Raw genomic sequence first — 16334 nt, 5'->3', positions numbered from 1 at the left:
CAGAAATATTCATATCGGCCGATACCGATAATGGTCATTTTAAGCTTTTATCGGCCGATACCGATATTGTGCCGATATTATCGTGCATCCCTAGTTCAAATGACACATTACTTGGTGATAAATGATGCAATTATTTCTTTATAAGGATTTTTTTGGAATTTTGTTGTACAAGCTGAATTAATTTCTATAATTTCATTATGACATTTAAAAACCAGAAAGTCATTAGAAACACTTTTTATTTGTGATATGAAGATGTTTTCTTACAGGGAGTCTGTAGGCGTCTGTCACTGTGTTTCTTTGGCACAATAATACACAGCTATGTCTTCAGCTCGCATATTCTTTCCTTGCAGTGTTATTTTGTTACTGGAAGTGTCTCTGGTGATACTGAACTTGCTTTTCAGAGAATCCTTGTAGTATAAGCTTCCATCACTCCAGATGATTCCAATCCACTCCAGAGCTTTTCCTGCAGGTTGACGAATCCAGCCTGTATGATAGCTTGTAACTGAATATGAGACTTTACAGTTGATAGTGAGAGTGGCATCAGGACGGACAGTCAGAGACTCAGGCTGAGTGAGTTCATATGAATCAATACCTGTATCAAATCAAATCATACCTGTTAATAAGAGATCATGATCTTTTGATCAACAAAATGATGTATCACACAGAAAACAGACTAAACTTACAGGATATGACTGCCAGAAGCAGCACTAAAGATGAAGAGATCATGGTTTGTTTCTCAGCACAGTTTGACTGAACTGAAGTGATTCTTCACTCCCTCTAGTGATCAGATGAATGTGTAAACTGACTCATGCCTGCTGCTTAAATATGCAACAGGAAATTTACATAATCATACAGAGCTAATGAACTTCACGTGCATAACCCTGTCCTGAACATTATTTTAAACAAGGCTTTTAGGTTTGAATTTAAGTCATTATTTACATTGATAAAGTCATTGAGCAACAATAATTTAAAGTGAACTGTATTATTCCATTATCTAATCATGCAATACGTAATACTCCTCATGTTATTATTATTATAACAGGGATCTTTTATAAACATTACTAACACTGAGAGTTTTTTTAAAAAGAGTTGAACACCTAGAAGTGACAAAATTATAATGTATCTCTCTCATTAAAATATTTATGGCATTGAACTTTATAAATTAAGTGTTATTTTTTCTTTGCTCTACAAACGTCAAATTATTTACATCACATATTATTTATATATAAACTATTATTTTACTATATTACTTTTTTGACATAGCTTTGTAAATGTTTGTATATGTATTTTACTTATTTTAGTAACAGCAACTTGAAACAAAGTTTACTTTTTTATATTTTATTTTTGTTAACGTATTTTATTTAACGTTATAATGATTTTTCTCTCTTTTTTATGGTTTTAGTTTTAGTTGATTTCAGTAATAACCTCATTCTGAAAGAGGATCGGTTGGACCTACAGCAGAAAAGCTGTAAATATAATTTACGTATAGTTATATTAAATAGTTATATATAAATTATATAACTATGTTAGCAATATGTTTTAATATATTGCATTAATCCTATAACATCACTGATCTGCTGAAATTGTTATCTTGCAGAGTGCTCTTTTATTGCTATATCAGCAGTATGTTCATCAAAGATTAATAACTTTGACCTTAACCTTCACTTTATAAACTGTGAAAGTAGAAGTAATCTAAAAATGTCCTTCATGTGGTAAAGTCTAATGAATCATTTTGTATTCAAGTAAAAAATGATTGTACTGTTAAGTTACACCAACAAGATCTGCAGGTAATTTCTCAGACATTTGCTGGGCTTTAAAACACTCATATAAGTAAGAGTCAGGGTTTTTTTTTTTTTTTTTTTTTTTCATATTCCATATTTCATATTCCTACAGTATGTTGGGGACTCTTTATTGTTCTTTTCATTCAATATGTTTTTGACCAGAACTGCTGGTGTTTTGTATCACTGTGTGTTCTCTCTCTGGCACAGTAATACACAGATGTGTCCTCAGTCTGCATATTCTGTCCTCGCAGAGTCACTGTGTTGCTGGAAATGTCTCTTGCAATTTGAAATCTACTTTTCAGTTTATCACTGTAATATGTGCTACCATCACTACCTATCTCTCCAACCCATTCCAGAGCTTTTCCTGCAGGCTGCCGTATCCAGTGAGTCCAGTAGCTGCTGTCAGACACTGTATATCCAGAGAGTTTACAGGACAGTGTCAAAACCTGACCAGGACTTAAGACCATAGAATCAGTCTGGATCAGTTCAACACAGTGGACACCTGAGGGGGAAAATATGGTCAATATTATGTATAACCATGAGTGTTTTTAATATGAAGTATATCTAAAGAAGCTGTAAAGACTTACGAGAAACAGCTGCCAGCAGCAACAACAACCAGAGAGATGAAGAGATCATGGTTTGAGACGAGTGAGAACAAGCTGCTTCTCTTCATTTTTAAAACTCAAATAAAGAGGAGGAGGAGAAATATTTGCATACATTACAGCATTTTGTGTATGAACAGTGCAACAACTGTATCTACTGTTATCAGACCAGAGAGTTTCAGGTACACCATGCTGTTTGAATTGTCTCTAGTGATCTCTATTCGTCCCTCTACACTTTTAGCATACACTGTTTTACTGGCGTCATACCAGATAACCCCCATCCAGATGAATGTTTGTCCTGCTGACTGTTTGATCCAGTGCATGGCGTACTGTCCAAAATCAAATCCAGATCCTTTACACGAGAGATTCAGAGTTTCTCCAGGCTCTTTGGTGACAGGACTTGATGAGATGAACTCCAGGCTCTGATCACCTAGATCAACTGAAAGGTATAATGACCTGTGGTGTATGAAAAGCCATACTCAAGGAAAAGTACAGATATCTTACCAGAAATTGACTTCGGTGGAAGTTGAAGTAACTGTTTAAAATATTACTGAATTAGTCCATCTTCATCTGGTTCAAACGTAACATTGTGAAGTGATGAGAATACTCTTTGTATACAAAGAAATAAAAAAAATAATTACTTTATTAAACAATTCCTCTCCTCTGTGTATTTCCAAATCATCATAGCACAATTTTGACAAATCTGACGAGTATGCAGGCGGTTTACACTCTTCTGTGTCAGGCGCACCACAAGGATACGTTTTTTACGTGTATTTACACTTTGGTTTGAAAGAAAACAGCGCAACGACACAGCACGGCTGATAGAGAAGATCGTACACCACCTGACACATGTGGAATCACATTACAGGCTTCATTTGTCTCTAACTTTTTCATGACAACAGATAACCCTGTATTAAAACCACTCAGATTTTCTTTGAAGTCAAAGTTTCAGAGCAAATCTGCTTACAGAGTTTGCTCGGATCTGTTTCAACAGAATCTAGTTTTGTAGGCTGCTTGTTACTTTTGCCAGCCATTTCAAAATACCATATATCAAACTGTATATACTGAGAAGAAAATGTATATAATTTCCTTTTTATTGAAGCCCCTGATAAATGCTAGCAGCAATCAATTCGAGGTATTAAGGCTATAGCTTATCAAACAATAGCTTAACTTCTGCGTCTGAAACTGCAAAGTATTCCTGACAACACCTGTCCACTATACATTACCAATTTAGCTCATTCGAGGTTGTTCCCGATGCATCCCAGATCAATCAATACTTTCCTTTAACCTATATCTCTATCTATATATGCGCATATAGATTATCTAGGTATTTATTTTAAAACTCTAATTTTGGATACTCTGTTCCCTAACCACTGACCTGACCTATTTTCTAAGCTCGGGGCGCGCCCCTGTCTGCACAGACGGGCGGTCAAGAATTGGAAGAGCGAGGTACGACTAGAACCCCCGTCTAGCGTCTTACATTCTTCTCGGAATTCCTAAATCCCTACTTGGCTACCCCTGGCCGTAAATGCACTCGCCTCGGCTATCAAATGCTATCCCAGCACAGCCCGTTACGGCCTCTTGTGCTTTTTGGCTCTCAGTGCTTATACCCAGCACAGCCCTTTACGGGTTCACGTGCTTGTTAAGAATGCGTTTTTGTCGTCCCCTGGACTGTGCACACCTAAGAACAAATTTTTACGTCTCTTTTTTTACGTAGCTGGTGTCTACCCCCTCACGTCTGAGTGAGTCTATCGTTCTTCCCTCTCTTGACCCCCGTCCTTTACAGACAGTCCCTAACCAATAATATTAAATATAAAATATTTCCTACTTTGGTTTTGATGATTGATCAGGGATGTCACCAAAGAACGATTGCCCTCATCCTCCACCATAAAACTGTTAGAGGAATTTACAGTTATAACTCAAGGACCAGGTGTTGTCACACTGAAGACCAGGAGTCAGAGATGAGTTCAATTAATAATAATAATTTTACTTGAAGAAAATATTTGCAGTTTCATAAGCAGAAGTCAGCTTTAATACTCTACGGAGTTCGTAGGCCGACCCTGTACAATACAAAATCAACCACAGTTATACTCCAGACAGAAGACTGGTCAGCAGCAATCTGATTGGTTCCAAAACCTAGATAAACTTAGACAATCTTCACATATGGGCATAAACATCTTCAGCATATCTCCAATGATTGTAGACGGCGTCAGCACGGGTGAAGAAGACACCTCATCTCAGGTCCAGATGTCAGCAATGTCAGCAGAAACTATTCTTCTGTACAGAACATAGGTGCTGACACACATACACACAAAGCCCATATCTACAATTCAAGGTTCTCTAGCACTGGCAAGTCTCTTATCACTACGGTTGGATACACACACATAATAGGCCGACATTAATCTTGAGGAATAGAAATACAGTATAGAACAGGATTCTTCATATCTAGTGTACATTTCTAAATGTCACAGTTCTACATTTCTTTTTGTCCCTCGCAGCACACGTAGAGGAAGGGCCTCCCCTGACCCTTTTAGCTGACCTTGTGACCATAGGAGAAGGAATACACTCACATATGCTCCTGTCTGTTACTTCTAAACACTTCTAAAAGGGAAAATATATATCTGTGTAAGCAGCATGCATCTATCTATACGTATATAGATGGCTTTTTACTTATTTAGTTAAATCATACAACAATCTTGGGGGTTAAATACTGATCAAACACTTGACTAATAATCACACGATATTAATGAGATAATATATATATATATATATATATATATATATATATATATATATATATATATATATATATATATATATATATATATATATTGAAGAAAGGATATGATCAGCGGCATCCACTCAATCGTCTCCTTCAGTTTGGAAAGAGACAGTGGTTTGCTTTATGGTCATTTTGGGGTGAATTCTATCTCTAATATGAAATGAACTGCTTTGAATGTATATAGACATCATTTGTGCTCCTTCATCTCCATCCCCCCAAACAGCCCCCCCCCCCCCCCCCCCCCCGGGTTTTTGTAAGGGTAGCTGTATGAAAACAAGCAAAGTGAATCTGTTGCACAGTAATACACTGCGGTGTCTTCAGTCTTTAACTGACTCATGTGCAGATAGAGATTAGAGCTGTCTGTGGATGCTGTGAATCTGCCCTGAACTGACTGAGCTGAGCCTTTGTCAGAGTCTGTATAATAGTGTAAGATCCATTCCAGTCCTTTTCCAGGTGCCTGACGGATCCAGTGCATGCGATAGCTACTAACAGTAAACCCACTGCAGGCACAGGTCAGTTTGTAGGAAGCACCTGGAGACACAACTACTGACTGTTCAGACTGTGTGAGCACAACCTGTGAGTAAACACCTAAACAGAGAAAAAGAAAATATTTACATAACACTGTACATAACACCCGAAAGCTGCCTAAACTCTTTAAAAAATAAACAAAACACTCACTGTGTATGGCTGCCAACAACACAAAGAGCTTTAGGGAAAACATTGTCTCTCCTCTTCAGATAAATCTCTCATTTACTAGTTTTAAATAGAAAATATGGCAGTTGAGTTTGCATTGATATATTTGTATGAAGACACACAGAGTGGGTGTGTTCAAAATCTAGTAAGGTTTTTTTTTTTTTTTTTTTTTTTTTTTTTTTTTTTTTTTATGGAAGGGTGACCTCTTCTGGCACCTAAATTATTCTTTCAATGGGTCAGTTGAGCATTCAAGGTTATTACATGCCATTTAGTGGATGAATTTTATAAAAAAAAGTATTTACAAAGACTGAAACATCACCTGATTTTTTTTCATATTTTACAATACTGTGGTTATTGTGTGAAAATAAGTACTTTATAATATGAAAATGAACTGTTTATTGAAAAAAAAATTGTTTCGTTTTTGTGCAGGTCTTGTGGCAGTTTGTTCACAGTGCATCATTGTTGAAATTCTTGCCTGTTAAAATAACTGCGTTGCTGGAGGATTCAGAAGAGAAACTGAGCTTATTTTTCAGAGAATCAGTGACACGATTGTTGCTGAAACTATAAATATCCAGTCCATTCTATCAGTTTTCCACTTGAATGTCTGATCCAGTTTGTGTAGTCTCCACCTGAGGCTGAATATTCAGTGATCTTACAAGAGATGGTAAATGTTTTACTACCATGACAGGAGGTTTATCAAACCAATTTTATAATCTTGATTTATAGAAAAAAAGTCTTGAAGTTATTCACATTTAGTGTAAGTATCTTCTATTAAGTTAATCCAAAAAAAAATATATATTTGCTTAAACATTTATTGAATATTACAATCGAACAATTGTTATGGATAAAAAACATTCAATTAAACCAATAAAGATGAAGTTCTTTCATGCAAAGTCATGTCATGTAAGAAAAGTTACTTTTTAAAGACTCATGAAAATAGGTAATTACAAGACAGTATGCAGTGTAAGCCATATATTTATGTATTTTATAAACTGTATCTGTTGCATGTATTTGATCAGTGATTGAATAATACACTGTAAAGAGTGGAAAGATGTGAAACTTCAGTGCTTTTACAATTTAAAAAATCTAAAGTTTCACAAAACATAACACGTGAAAACTGCCTAAACCATTAAAAAAATAAATAAAACACTCACTGTGTACAGCTGCCAACATCACAAAGAGCTTTAGGGAAAACATTGTCTCTCCTCTTCAGATAAATCTCTCATTTACTAGTTTTAAATAGAAAATATGGCAGTTGAGTTTGCATTGATATATTTGCATGAGGACACACAGAGTGGGTGTGTTCAAAATCTAGTAAGGTTTTTTTTTTTTTTTTTTATGGAAGGGTGACCTCTTCTGGTACCTAAATTATTGTTTCAATGGTCAGTTGAGCATTCAAGGTTATTACATGCCATTTAGTGGATGAATTTTATAAAAAGTATTTAGAAATGCAAAAAAAATCACCTGACTAGTTCAGTGTTTGAAATGCATATTATATTTGCTTTGATTTTGCAATACTGAGGTTATTGTGTTAAAATATGTACTTTATAATATGAAAATGAACTGTTTATTGAAAATTTATTGAGGTCCTGTGGCAGTTTGTCACACAGTGCATCATTGTTGAAATTCTTTCTTGTTAAAATAACCGTGTTGCTGGAGGATTCAGAAGAGACACTGATCTTATTTTTTCAGAGAATTAGTGACACAATTGTTGCTGTAACTATATAAATATCCAGTCCATTCTATCAGTTTTCCACTTGAATGTCTGATCCAGTTTGTGTAGCCTCCACCTGAGGATGAATATTCAGTGATCTTACACGAGATGGTAAATGTTTCACTAACATGACAGGAGGCTGATCGAGCTTAATGCAGAAACTGATCCACAATGAATTTTCTAGAAATGTTTATTGTTGGGCTGAAAATACTCTGTGTACAGCTGCCAAAATCAGTGGCAGTGAAATGCAGTACATGATGCTGGTTGTATTTTCACTCTGCTATGACTCTGTAAAACAAAACAAAAACAAAAAACTTTTATTGTATATGTGTGTTTGCTTCTGGTTACATGAGAGAAGGGTGGAGATTTGCATTGACATAACAATAATGCTAATTAATTAAATTACCAATTTCATAATCTTGATTTATATAAAAATTTCTTGAAGTTATTCACATTTAGTGTAAATATCTTCTATTAAGTTAATCCAAAGAAAAATATATATTTGCTTAAACATTTATTGAATATTACATTCGAACAATTGTTATGGATAAAAAACATTAAATTAAACCAATAAAGGCGAGGTTTTGTCATGCAAAGTCATGTCATGTAAGAAAAAGTTACTTTTAAAGACTCATGAAAATAGGTAATGACAAGACAGTATGCACCGTAAGCCATATATTTATGTATTTTATAAACTGTATCTGTTGCATGTATTTGATCAGTGATTGAATAATACACTGTAAAGAGTGAAAAGATTTGACACTTTAGTGCTTTTACAATTTAATCTTTATTTTATTTGATATCAGGATTAATTGATTTCTACAGAAAATGGACAACATAAGCCTATAAGCACATAAAATTAGATGAAAATGAGACATGTCAATTTTCTTTATGACTTTATGACTATATTCAATCAGCTGCTAATCAGTAGAGATTTAAATACCTTAAATGCCTGTGTCAAATAAGAGAGAAATCAAAAACATGCCGTGTTGGGGTCTTGGGGATTCTTCAGGACAAGGATCAGAAACCAATGCTTTAGTTCAAAACAACAGCAGCAGTTTCTCAGAGCTCAGCGTTATTATTCTGCCAGAAAGACTCAAAAGGCAGGTGAACGTTTACATGGTATTGATTCTATAAAGGATTAACAGATGGTAGCGAGCAATGATTCATGTTGTATGGAAAAGTTCTTTGGCATAGGCCCTGAGCAAAATAATAAACTGCAATCCACTCGAGTACTTTTTCTTCAGCTTGTCTCATCCATCAAATATCTGCAGCTCCAACATCAATTCCGGAGAAGGTACAGGTCAGTTTATGACTGTTCCCTGGTTTGCAGACGATTGACTAAAATAAAAGTCATACTGTTTCATACAGCAGTCAGTCAGTAATAAAGTATCTTGTATGTAAACAATAGTTATCATTTTTTTCACCTTTATTTATTTATTTATTTATTTATTTATTTATTTTAAAAAGGTTATTTTATTACTGTCACTTTATTTTATGTATTTATATATTTATTTTATTTATATTTATGTTCATGTTGACAGTAAAACAGAAAATTGCTTGTGTCTCACATGTTAATAATGTGGTTATTAATAAACTGGTACATTTTTATAATTTTATCATAATTATGAATTAGTTCTGAATGACTAAGTTGTTTTGAAAAAAAGCATCTGCTGAATGTAAATGTAGAATTGCTTTTGTGATGTGATGCAAGAATAGTTTTTGTCAGGTCCTGCAGTCTTTTGAGTAACTGTGAGTCTCTAGCACAGTAATAAACAGCTGTGTCTTCAGTCTTCAGGCTTTTCACCTTTATCCAATCCACTCCAGTGCTTTCCCTGGTTTCTGACGGATCCAGTGCATCCAGTAGCTGCTCATTGAGAATCCAGACACAGTGCAGGACAGAGTCACTGATTCTCCAGGCTTTTTCACCACAGAATCTGAGGAGGTCAAAGACTGACCACTAACAGCTGAAAAAGATAAAACAAATCATGTTAGATGATTTAGAAGAGTGGGATGTCCTCAACAATTCGGAAAACATTAAGAGTTTCTCACATGAAATGATCAAAAGCAAAACCAAATGTATATATACATATATATGTATATGTATATGTATATATATATATATATATATATATATATATATATATATATATATATATATATGTATATATATATATATATATATATATATATATATGTATATATATATATATATATATATATATATATATATATATATATATATATATATATATATATATATATTGAATTATGACTGATGTAACGCATAATTCACATTTGTTTTGTTTTTCAGGGCAGTGCAGATGTTTTCCAACATGTTATTGTACAATATGTTTACAGTAACACATTTCAAATGGCACTAACTGATCAAATCAACTTAAATGTCTGTTTCACATGTTTCCCCAGTTATTACTAATTCTTGCTTATAGTGAAGAAATCAGGCTGTTACTGTCGTTGGTGTGGTTGCAGTAAATGTTACATGTTTTTATGATTGGTGTTTTTGGTAGTTTGTCTGTTTGCAGTGGTTTGGAGGACTGGTGCTGAGTTGGACATTTTAATGCCTAGGTAAAGATCCTTTAGAAGGTTGGAGTGGGACAGAGAGGACAGGGGAGCTTAAGATAATTTGAACATATATATCAACATTTAGATTTTTCCATACAGTGAAAGTAATGTTATTTAGGTTAAAATCAAATCTTCTATTCCAGAAACAATTTATATGATTTTAGAAATGGGAGGATAAGATAATAAAGGAATAAAGGAAGCTATTCAAATTTGAAAGCAGAAGGCTAAAATGTACACATTTTTATTGCAATCATTAAATTTGCAGTGTTATAATGTTCATGTGGATTCAGGTATCAAGCTACTTCTCACATCAGTTACTGTCAGTTCTTGTAGAGCTGCTTCATCTGATGGAGTCAGTGTGTCTGTCGAGCACAGTAATAGACAGCAGTGTCCTCTTCTCTCAGACTCTTGGCTTCAAGATACTGTGTACTTTGAGACACGTCCTCACTCAACGTGAAGTGATTTTTCATTGTATCTGCATAATAAATACTACCAGAAGCAACTCTCCCAATCCACTCCAGAGCTTTCCCTGGTTTCTGTCGTATCCAGTGCATGTAGTAGCTTGTCATTGTAAAACCAGATATTTTACAGGAGATCTTCACTGTTTCTCCAGGTCTCTTTATCTGAGCAGATGACTGATCCAAACAGATTTCATCACCACTGATACCTGTGGAATAAAAATAAAAAAATTACATTCATGTAGAGCATCCATTAGTGTATTGAATGCTCTTGGCTAGAAAAAAGGAAAATGTCAAACTTACCTTGAGTGAAAATCACTACAATAATGAACAGCCAAATGCTTTTTGAACTCATTGTTTAAAAACCTTGACTGCCTTGTAACTATACTGTGTATTTAAATGATAATTTTATGTTTGCCAATTGTTGAGCTGAATTGTGTTTATATACAGGTGAAGTGGAGAGTGAATTTGCATTTGCCACATTTTTGAGCTGTATATAAAGTGCTGAAGTAAGATGTGGGTGGAAATATGAGGAGGTGTTACTGAAATACTTCAAGAATTACACATGAACTCCAACTTAACCACATTTACTTTAAATTAATCTTAATTTCTTGGCTCTGTTGTTTATATATTTTTTGTCTCTAGAATTTGCTTCTTATATATATATATATATATATTTGTCTCTGCAATTTACATTTTCAGAAAAAAAAGTTTGCTAGGTTTTCACTGTAAGTTAGGGAATCCCACTTGTGGAAGCATCGAATCATTGATGCAATGTACTATTCAACATTTTTTATTGTTAACATTTCAGGGGTTTTTTTTGCAAGTGATTGTGTTGCTTTTCAGGTTCTCAAATTACAAATGTGGAATGAAACGTTTTAATATTTAATTAATTCACTCACTGAGGATATAAATATAGTGAGCTGTTTATATGGTTGTTTTCGAATTTTGTACAGAACTGTAGCTGTATTCATCACTGTGTCTCTCTTGCACAATAATATACAGCAGTGTCTTCATTCTTCATATTATTCATCTGCAGATACATCTGTTTCTTGCTGTTGTCTCTGGAGATGGTGAAGCGTCACTGAACAGACTGAGAGTAGTATATACTACCACCAGAGATGTATGCCAGCCACTCCAGACCTCCTCCTGCAGTCTGTCTGATCCAAGATAAGTGTGGGTCACTACTAAATCCAGAGAATGTACAGATGAGTCTGTGAGATCGTCCAGGTTTAATGACCACTGACTCAGACTCAGTCAGTGTTTGACACCAACAGACTGAAAAACAAACAGTTCAACATTAACATTTACAACAGTGCACATGAATAAGTCTGATTATCAACAGGTTTTCAAGACAATCTTACATTCTGTGAGAGCAAACATGAAGATAAAACCCAGTTTAGACATAATATCCATTGTCATGTTATGAAAAGAGCAGGCTGAAGTATCAACGTCACAAACAACAGAGTAGAGGCTTTTTAAAGAGGACGAGGAGAAGTAAGTTTGCATAGGTTGCCCCCTAAAGGTATATTTACATTTTCTGTGACCTTATTGACCTTCATAACTATGTCTGCCTTTAAATGTCTTGTATGTTTATATGTAGTAGTTCAGAGACATAGTAGTGTCTCATATTGGCTGTAATGATGTGCTTGACAAAGAATATAATTAAACTAACAGTCTTTAATAACACTCTTTAAAAGACACAGGTAAATGCAAAAGATAAATAAATATATACACAACCATGTAGAATGAAAATGCTTCTTTACTACTATAATCATTGATTCTGCACTGATTAGACTGAAAATCTGTGAGAAAGATTATCATTCAAAAATCTTGATGTGCTGAATATTTAACTGATTATAAATGTTCACATAGATTGGATTGTTGTAGAGCTCAAATTAATTCTAAAATAGAATTCAAAATTTTCAGAATTCAACATTAATCTATCTATATATATGTGTGTGTATGAATAAATGCACACACACACACTGTATAAATGTTTTCTTGATTTATTCAAGTGTACATCAATTTCTAAAACCCTGAGTATTAATTATAAAAAGTGAAGTGTGCTGAAACATTTTCTAGGACCCTCAGAGATCACATAGTTTTTGTGTCTGTCTTTTGTCTTACTGTGAATCTCTAGCACAGTAATAAACAGCTGTGTCTTCAGTCTTCAGGCTTTACACCTCTGGTGTCTAGAGACTGAGCATAATATGCACTCCCTTCCGGGAGTACGACCAGAAGAAGCTAATTGTATGTATCCAGCTCGAGCACTGGACACATACATCCACAGAGCTGCCCTGTGGAGAAAGATGTAACCATGGTTCCTCGAGGGAATGAGATGCTGCGTCTCGATGACATACTCCCGGCACCCCTGCCAGCGTTTGCTTCTGATGCCAGCTGGGCGGCATGTGCTTTTATAGCTTCCTGGTCATTTACGTCAGCCCGCCCCTGATGTCACGCCCTTCCATTGGACGGATTGTACATGGTATTCAGAGTCGCTCACGTAAAAGGCGTTCCTCATAGCATTTTAATGCAGTGTCTCGTTCCCTCGAGCAACCATGGTTATATACGTCACCTGAGATGTTATACTTTAATATTACTTAATCTATATTTACTTTTGTTCAGGTACATACAGTTTTTTTCTAAAATTAACCAAGAATCTCTCACCAATTAACAACAATAATATTGTGGTCAATAAAAAAAAAAAATGCATTAGAATTATAATCATTATGACAACGTGTATGAAAAAAATGGATCAAAGTACTTATTTTTTACTTATTGCCATTGTGATAATTCAGAAAACTATGTAGCCACTGTCTGTCTTTTTTTTCTTCTTTTTTTTATAGCCAAAAAAGTTGTCATATTTTGAGTAGTGTTTAATTTACTTGTTTAATTTACTCCTTATGTACTGCTTATTGTTACACCATTTACCTTTTGATGACACTGATTGTTGATGTAATGAAGCCCAAGAGCCACCATCAGGCCTATTATGTGAGCAGTTCAAGATCAAACATATGCAAAATACATTATTTTTTATAATTCTGCATATATATATATATATTAGGGGTGTAACGGTTCACAAAATTCACGGTTCGGTTCGATACGATACACTGATGTCACGGTTCGGTTCGGTTCGGTTCGGTACGTTTTAGATATAGCAAAATGTAAAAACATCTCAACTTTTCAGAATGCCGCAAGCGCACCGCGGGTCATGTGACAAGAACTAACCAATCAGCTTCATCCTTTCCCGTAACAACATTGAAAACTCAGCCAAGATGAAGGAACAGCTGATCATAGTTGTATATGGATTGCAATTTTGAAATAAATTTAGTAGCAGAGCTACTGCAAGCGATTTTTAGACCTGCAAATCCATTTATCCTTCGCTGAAATTTCCGCGTCTCATGGAGAGAGCACGTCATTGTTGCTTAGCAAAGACAGACGCCTCATGAGCGCTTCTGCCCGAGCGCTTTGGAAAGGAGGAGAAAGACGCGCTTAGCGTTTTCCATGCGTTTTTAGGCACGATATGTGAACGGCCCCTAAGGCGCTCGCTCACTCAGCACGCGCTGAAGGCTCGTTGCAAAATGTCTAATGCATTTAACAGACCAGAAATATAAGATCCTAAAATAACCAACAGGTCTGGTGTTTGGGTGCACTTTGGATTCCCTGTAAGCTATAATACCGGTGTCTAAATGCTGCAGGGATAGTTTGTTGCGTGCATGTTTCTCCTTTTTTTCGTCTTTTCCCAGATACTGACACAATAAGGTGATGTCAGCGTAAATGAGTTGACGATATGATGCGACATACCGTTGTTTTTTTTATCCACCACTCTCTTGCCATCACCATTATAGCTTAAAGGGAATCCAAAGTGCACCCAAACACCAGACCTGTTGGTTATTGGAGGATCCTGTATTTCTAGTCTGTTAAACGCATTGGCCATTTTGCAACGAGCCTTCAGCGCGTACTGAGTGAGCGAGCGCCTGACTGAGCCTAACATAAACATATAAGTTGCTGTTTTTTTCTTCTTCGGGAGTGTCAGGGGCGTTGCCTGTTACGTCGTTTGGGTTATTGGGCTACCTTGTTGAACGCATATCATTATATTTCTTTTTCAAATATAATTAATTAGTCCAACGAACCGTTCGGTACATAATGCGTACCGCGTACCGAACCAAAAGCGTCGTACCGAACGGTTCAATACGAATACGCGTATCGTTACACCCCTAATATATATATATATATATATATATATATATATATATATATATATATATATATATATATATAATTTTACTATAACAATAAATGCCCCCTTTTTTCCAGGTCCCCACTTTTGTCCTGTTAAGTTGTCCATGGTTTGTTATTTAATACTGACCCGGTGGGGCCTGAGGTTGGTTAAAAAAATCAATGTTGATGGACATTCACCGGCATTGTTCAGTCATTTTCAGACATATAGTTTCTAGCTCAGCAGGTAAGTGTTTGTTTGATTATTTGTTCTCAATTATTATTATTAGTAGTAGCAGCAGTAGTAGTAGTAGTAGTAGTAGCAGTAATATTTTATGGTATTTTTTCTTTCCCTGATGAATGCCATTAACTGGTATCTGTGTTGTTAGTTATTATGTGATGAAAGGAGTCATCTATACAATCTGGCTGCCCAACTGCATTCTTCCATCTTAGAAACATTGCCAAGCTACGAAACTTGTTATCTGTTTCTGATGCAGAAAAGCTAGTTCATGCATTTATGACCTCTAGACTGGACTATTGTAATGCACTTCTAGGTGGTTGTCCTGCTTCGTCAATAAACAAGCTACAGGTAGTCCAGAATGCAGCAGCTAGAGTCCTTACGAGGTCAAGAAAATATGATCATATTACCCCAATTTTACAGTCTCTGCACTGGCTACCTATTAAGTTCCGTATCAGTTACAAATTATCAATACTTACCTATAAGGCCCTAAATGGTTTAGCTCCTGTGTACCTAACTAGCCTTCTACCACGCTACAGCCCATCACGCACCCTAAGGTCACAAAACGCTGGACTTTTGGTTGTTCCTAGGATAGCAAAGTCCACTAAAGGAGGTAGAGCTTTCTCACATTTGGCTCCCAAACTCTGGAATAGCCTTCCTGATAATGTTCGGGGTTCAGACACACTCTCTCTCTGTTTAAATCTAGATTAAAAACACATCTCTTTCGGCAAGCATACGAATAATGTATCTTTTAAATTGTGAGTGTAGTTGCATCTGATCAAAGGTGCATTTTTATTCATTAGCTTGGGTTAAACTAATTTTACTTTGTTGGATCAGCAGCTATGCTAATGATGTCTCTATTTTGTTTCTATGTTTCTCGTAACTAGGATTTACACAAGCTCCAGTCTGGATCGAGAACACCTGAGAAGAGATGATGCTGACCCTGAATCAACAAACAGAACTAACAATTATTGCTAAATGTGTGACTGCATCATATAATAACTTAATTAATAATATTGATAGTTCATCGTCTAGCTGACTATGTCTTGTATTATTATTATTATTTTTCTAAAATCCTGTCAAATGTGCACAAACTACTAGCTACTACTAAATATTGTAGAAACAATTTTCTGTAAAGTTGCTTTGTAACGATTTGTATTGTAAAAAGCGCTATACAAATAAACTTGAATTGATTTGAATTGAATCCATTATTACTGTAAGAGAAATTAAAAATACTGAATATTATGAACTGTACAGATTAT

The 16334-nt window shown here is 35.2% G+C and overlaps 2 long non-coding RNA genes and 3 gene segments (V, D, J or C); all 5 read right to left on the bottom strand.

Annotated features, from left to right (window-relative positions):
* LOC127952264 (Ig heavy chain V region 914-like) overlaps positions 1 to 16334 on the bottom strand; it is a 55609-nt gene that overhangs the window by 15909 nt on the left and 23366 nt on the right.
* LOC127952993 (uncharacterized) overlaps positions 1 to 16334 on the bottom strand; it is a 37201-nt gene that overhangs the window by 5190 nt on the left and 15677 nt on the right. The window lies entirely within an intron of this gene.
* Positions 270 to 832, bottom strand: LOC127952979 (Ig heavy chain V region 5A-like). The segment is given in 2 exon segments: positions 270 to 592; positions 684 to 832. Coding segments are annotated over 2 exon segments (351 nt in total).
* On the bottom strand, positions 1906 to 2426 carry LOC127952952 (Ig heavy chain V region 914-like). The segment is given in 2 exon segments: positions 1906 to 2283; positions 2369 to 2426. Coding segments are annotated over 2 exon segments (408 nt in total).
* Positions 5651 to 7082, bottom strand: LOC127952995 (uncharacterized). Its single transcript, XR_008153080.1, has 2 exons — positions 7013 to 7082; positions 5651 to 5753 (listed from the first exon to the last, which is right to left on the bottom strand). It is a non-coding gene; the product is annotated as an uncharacterized LOC127952995 (long non-coding RNA).

Source organism: Carassius gibelio, chromosome B3 (assembly GCF_023724105.1).
Source record: "Carassius gibelio isolate Cgi1373 ecotype wild population from Czech Republic chromosome B3, carGib1.2-hapl.c, whole genome shotgun sequence".
In the NCBI taxonomy this organism is placed as follows: Eukaryota; Metazoa; Chordata; class Actinopteri; order Cypriniformes; family Cyprinidae; genus Carassius; species Carassius gibelio.
This window is presented reverse-complemented; position numbering and strand designations above follow the sequence as displayed.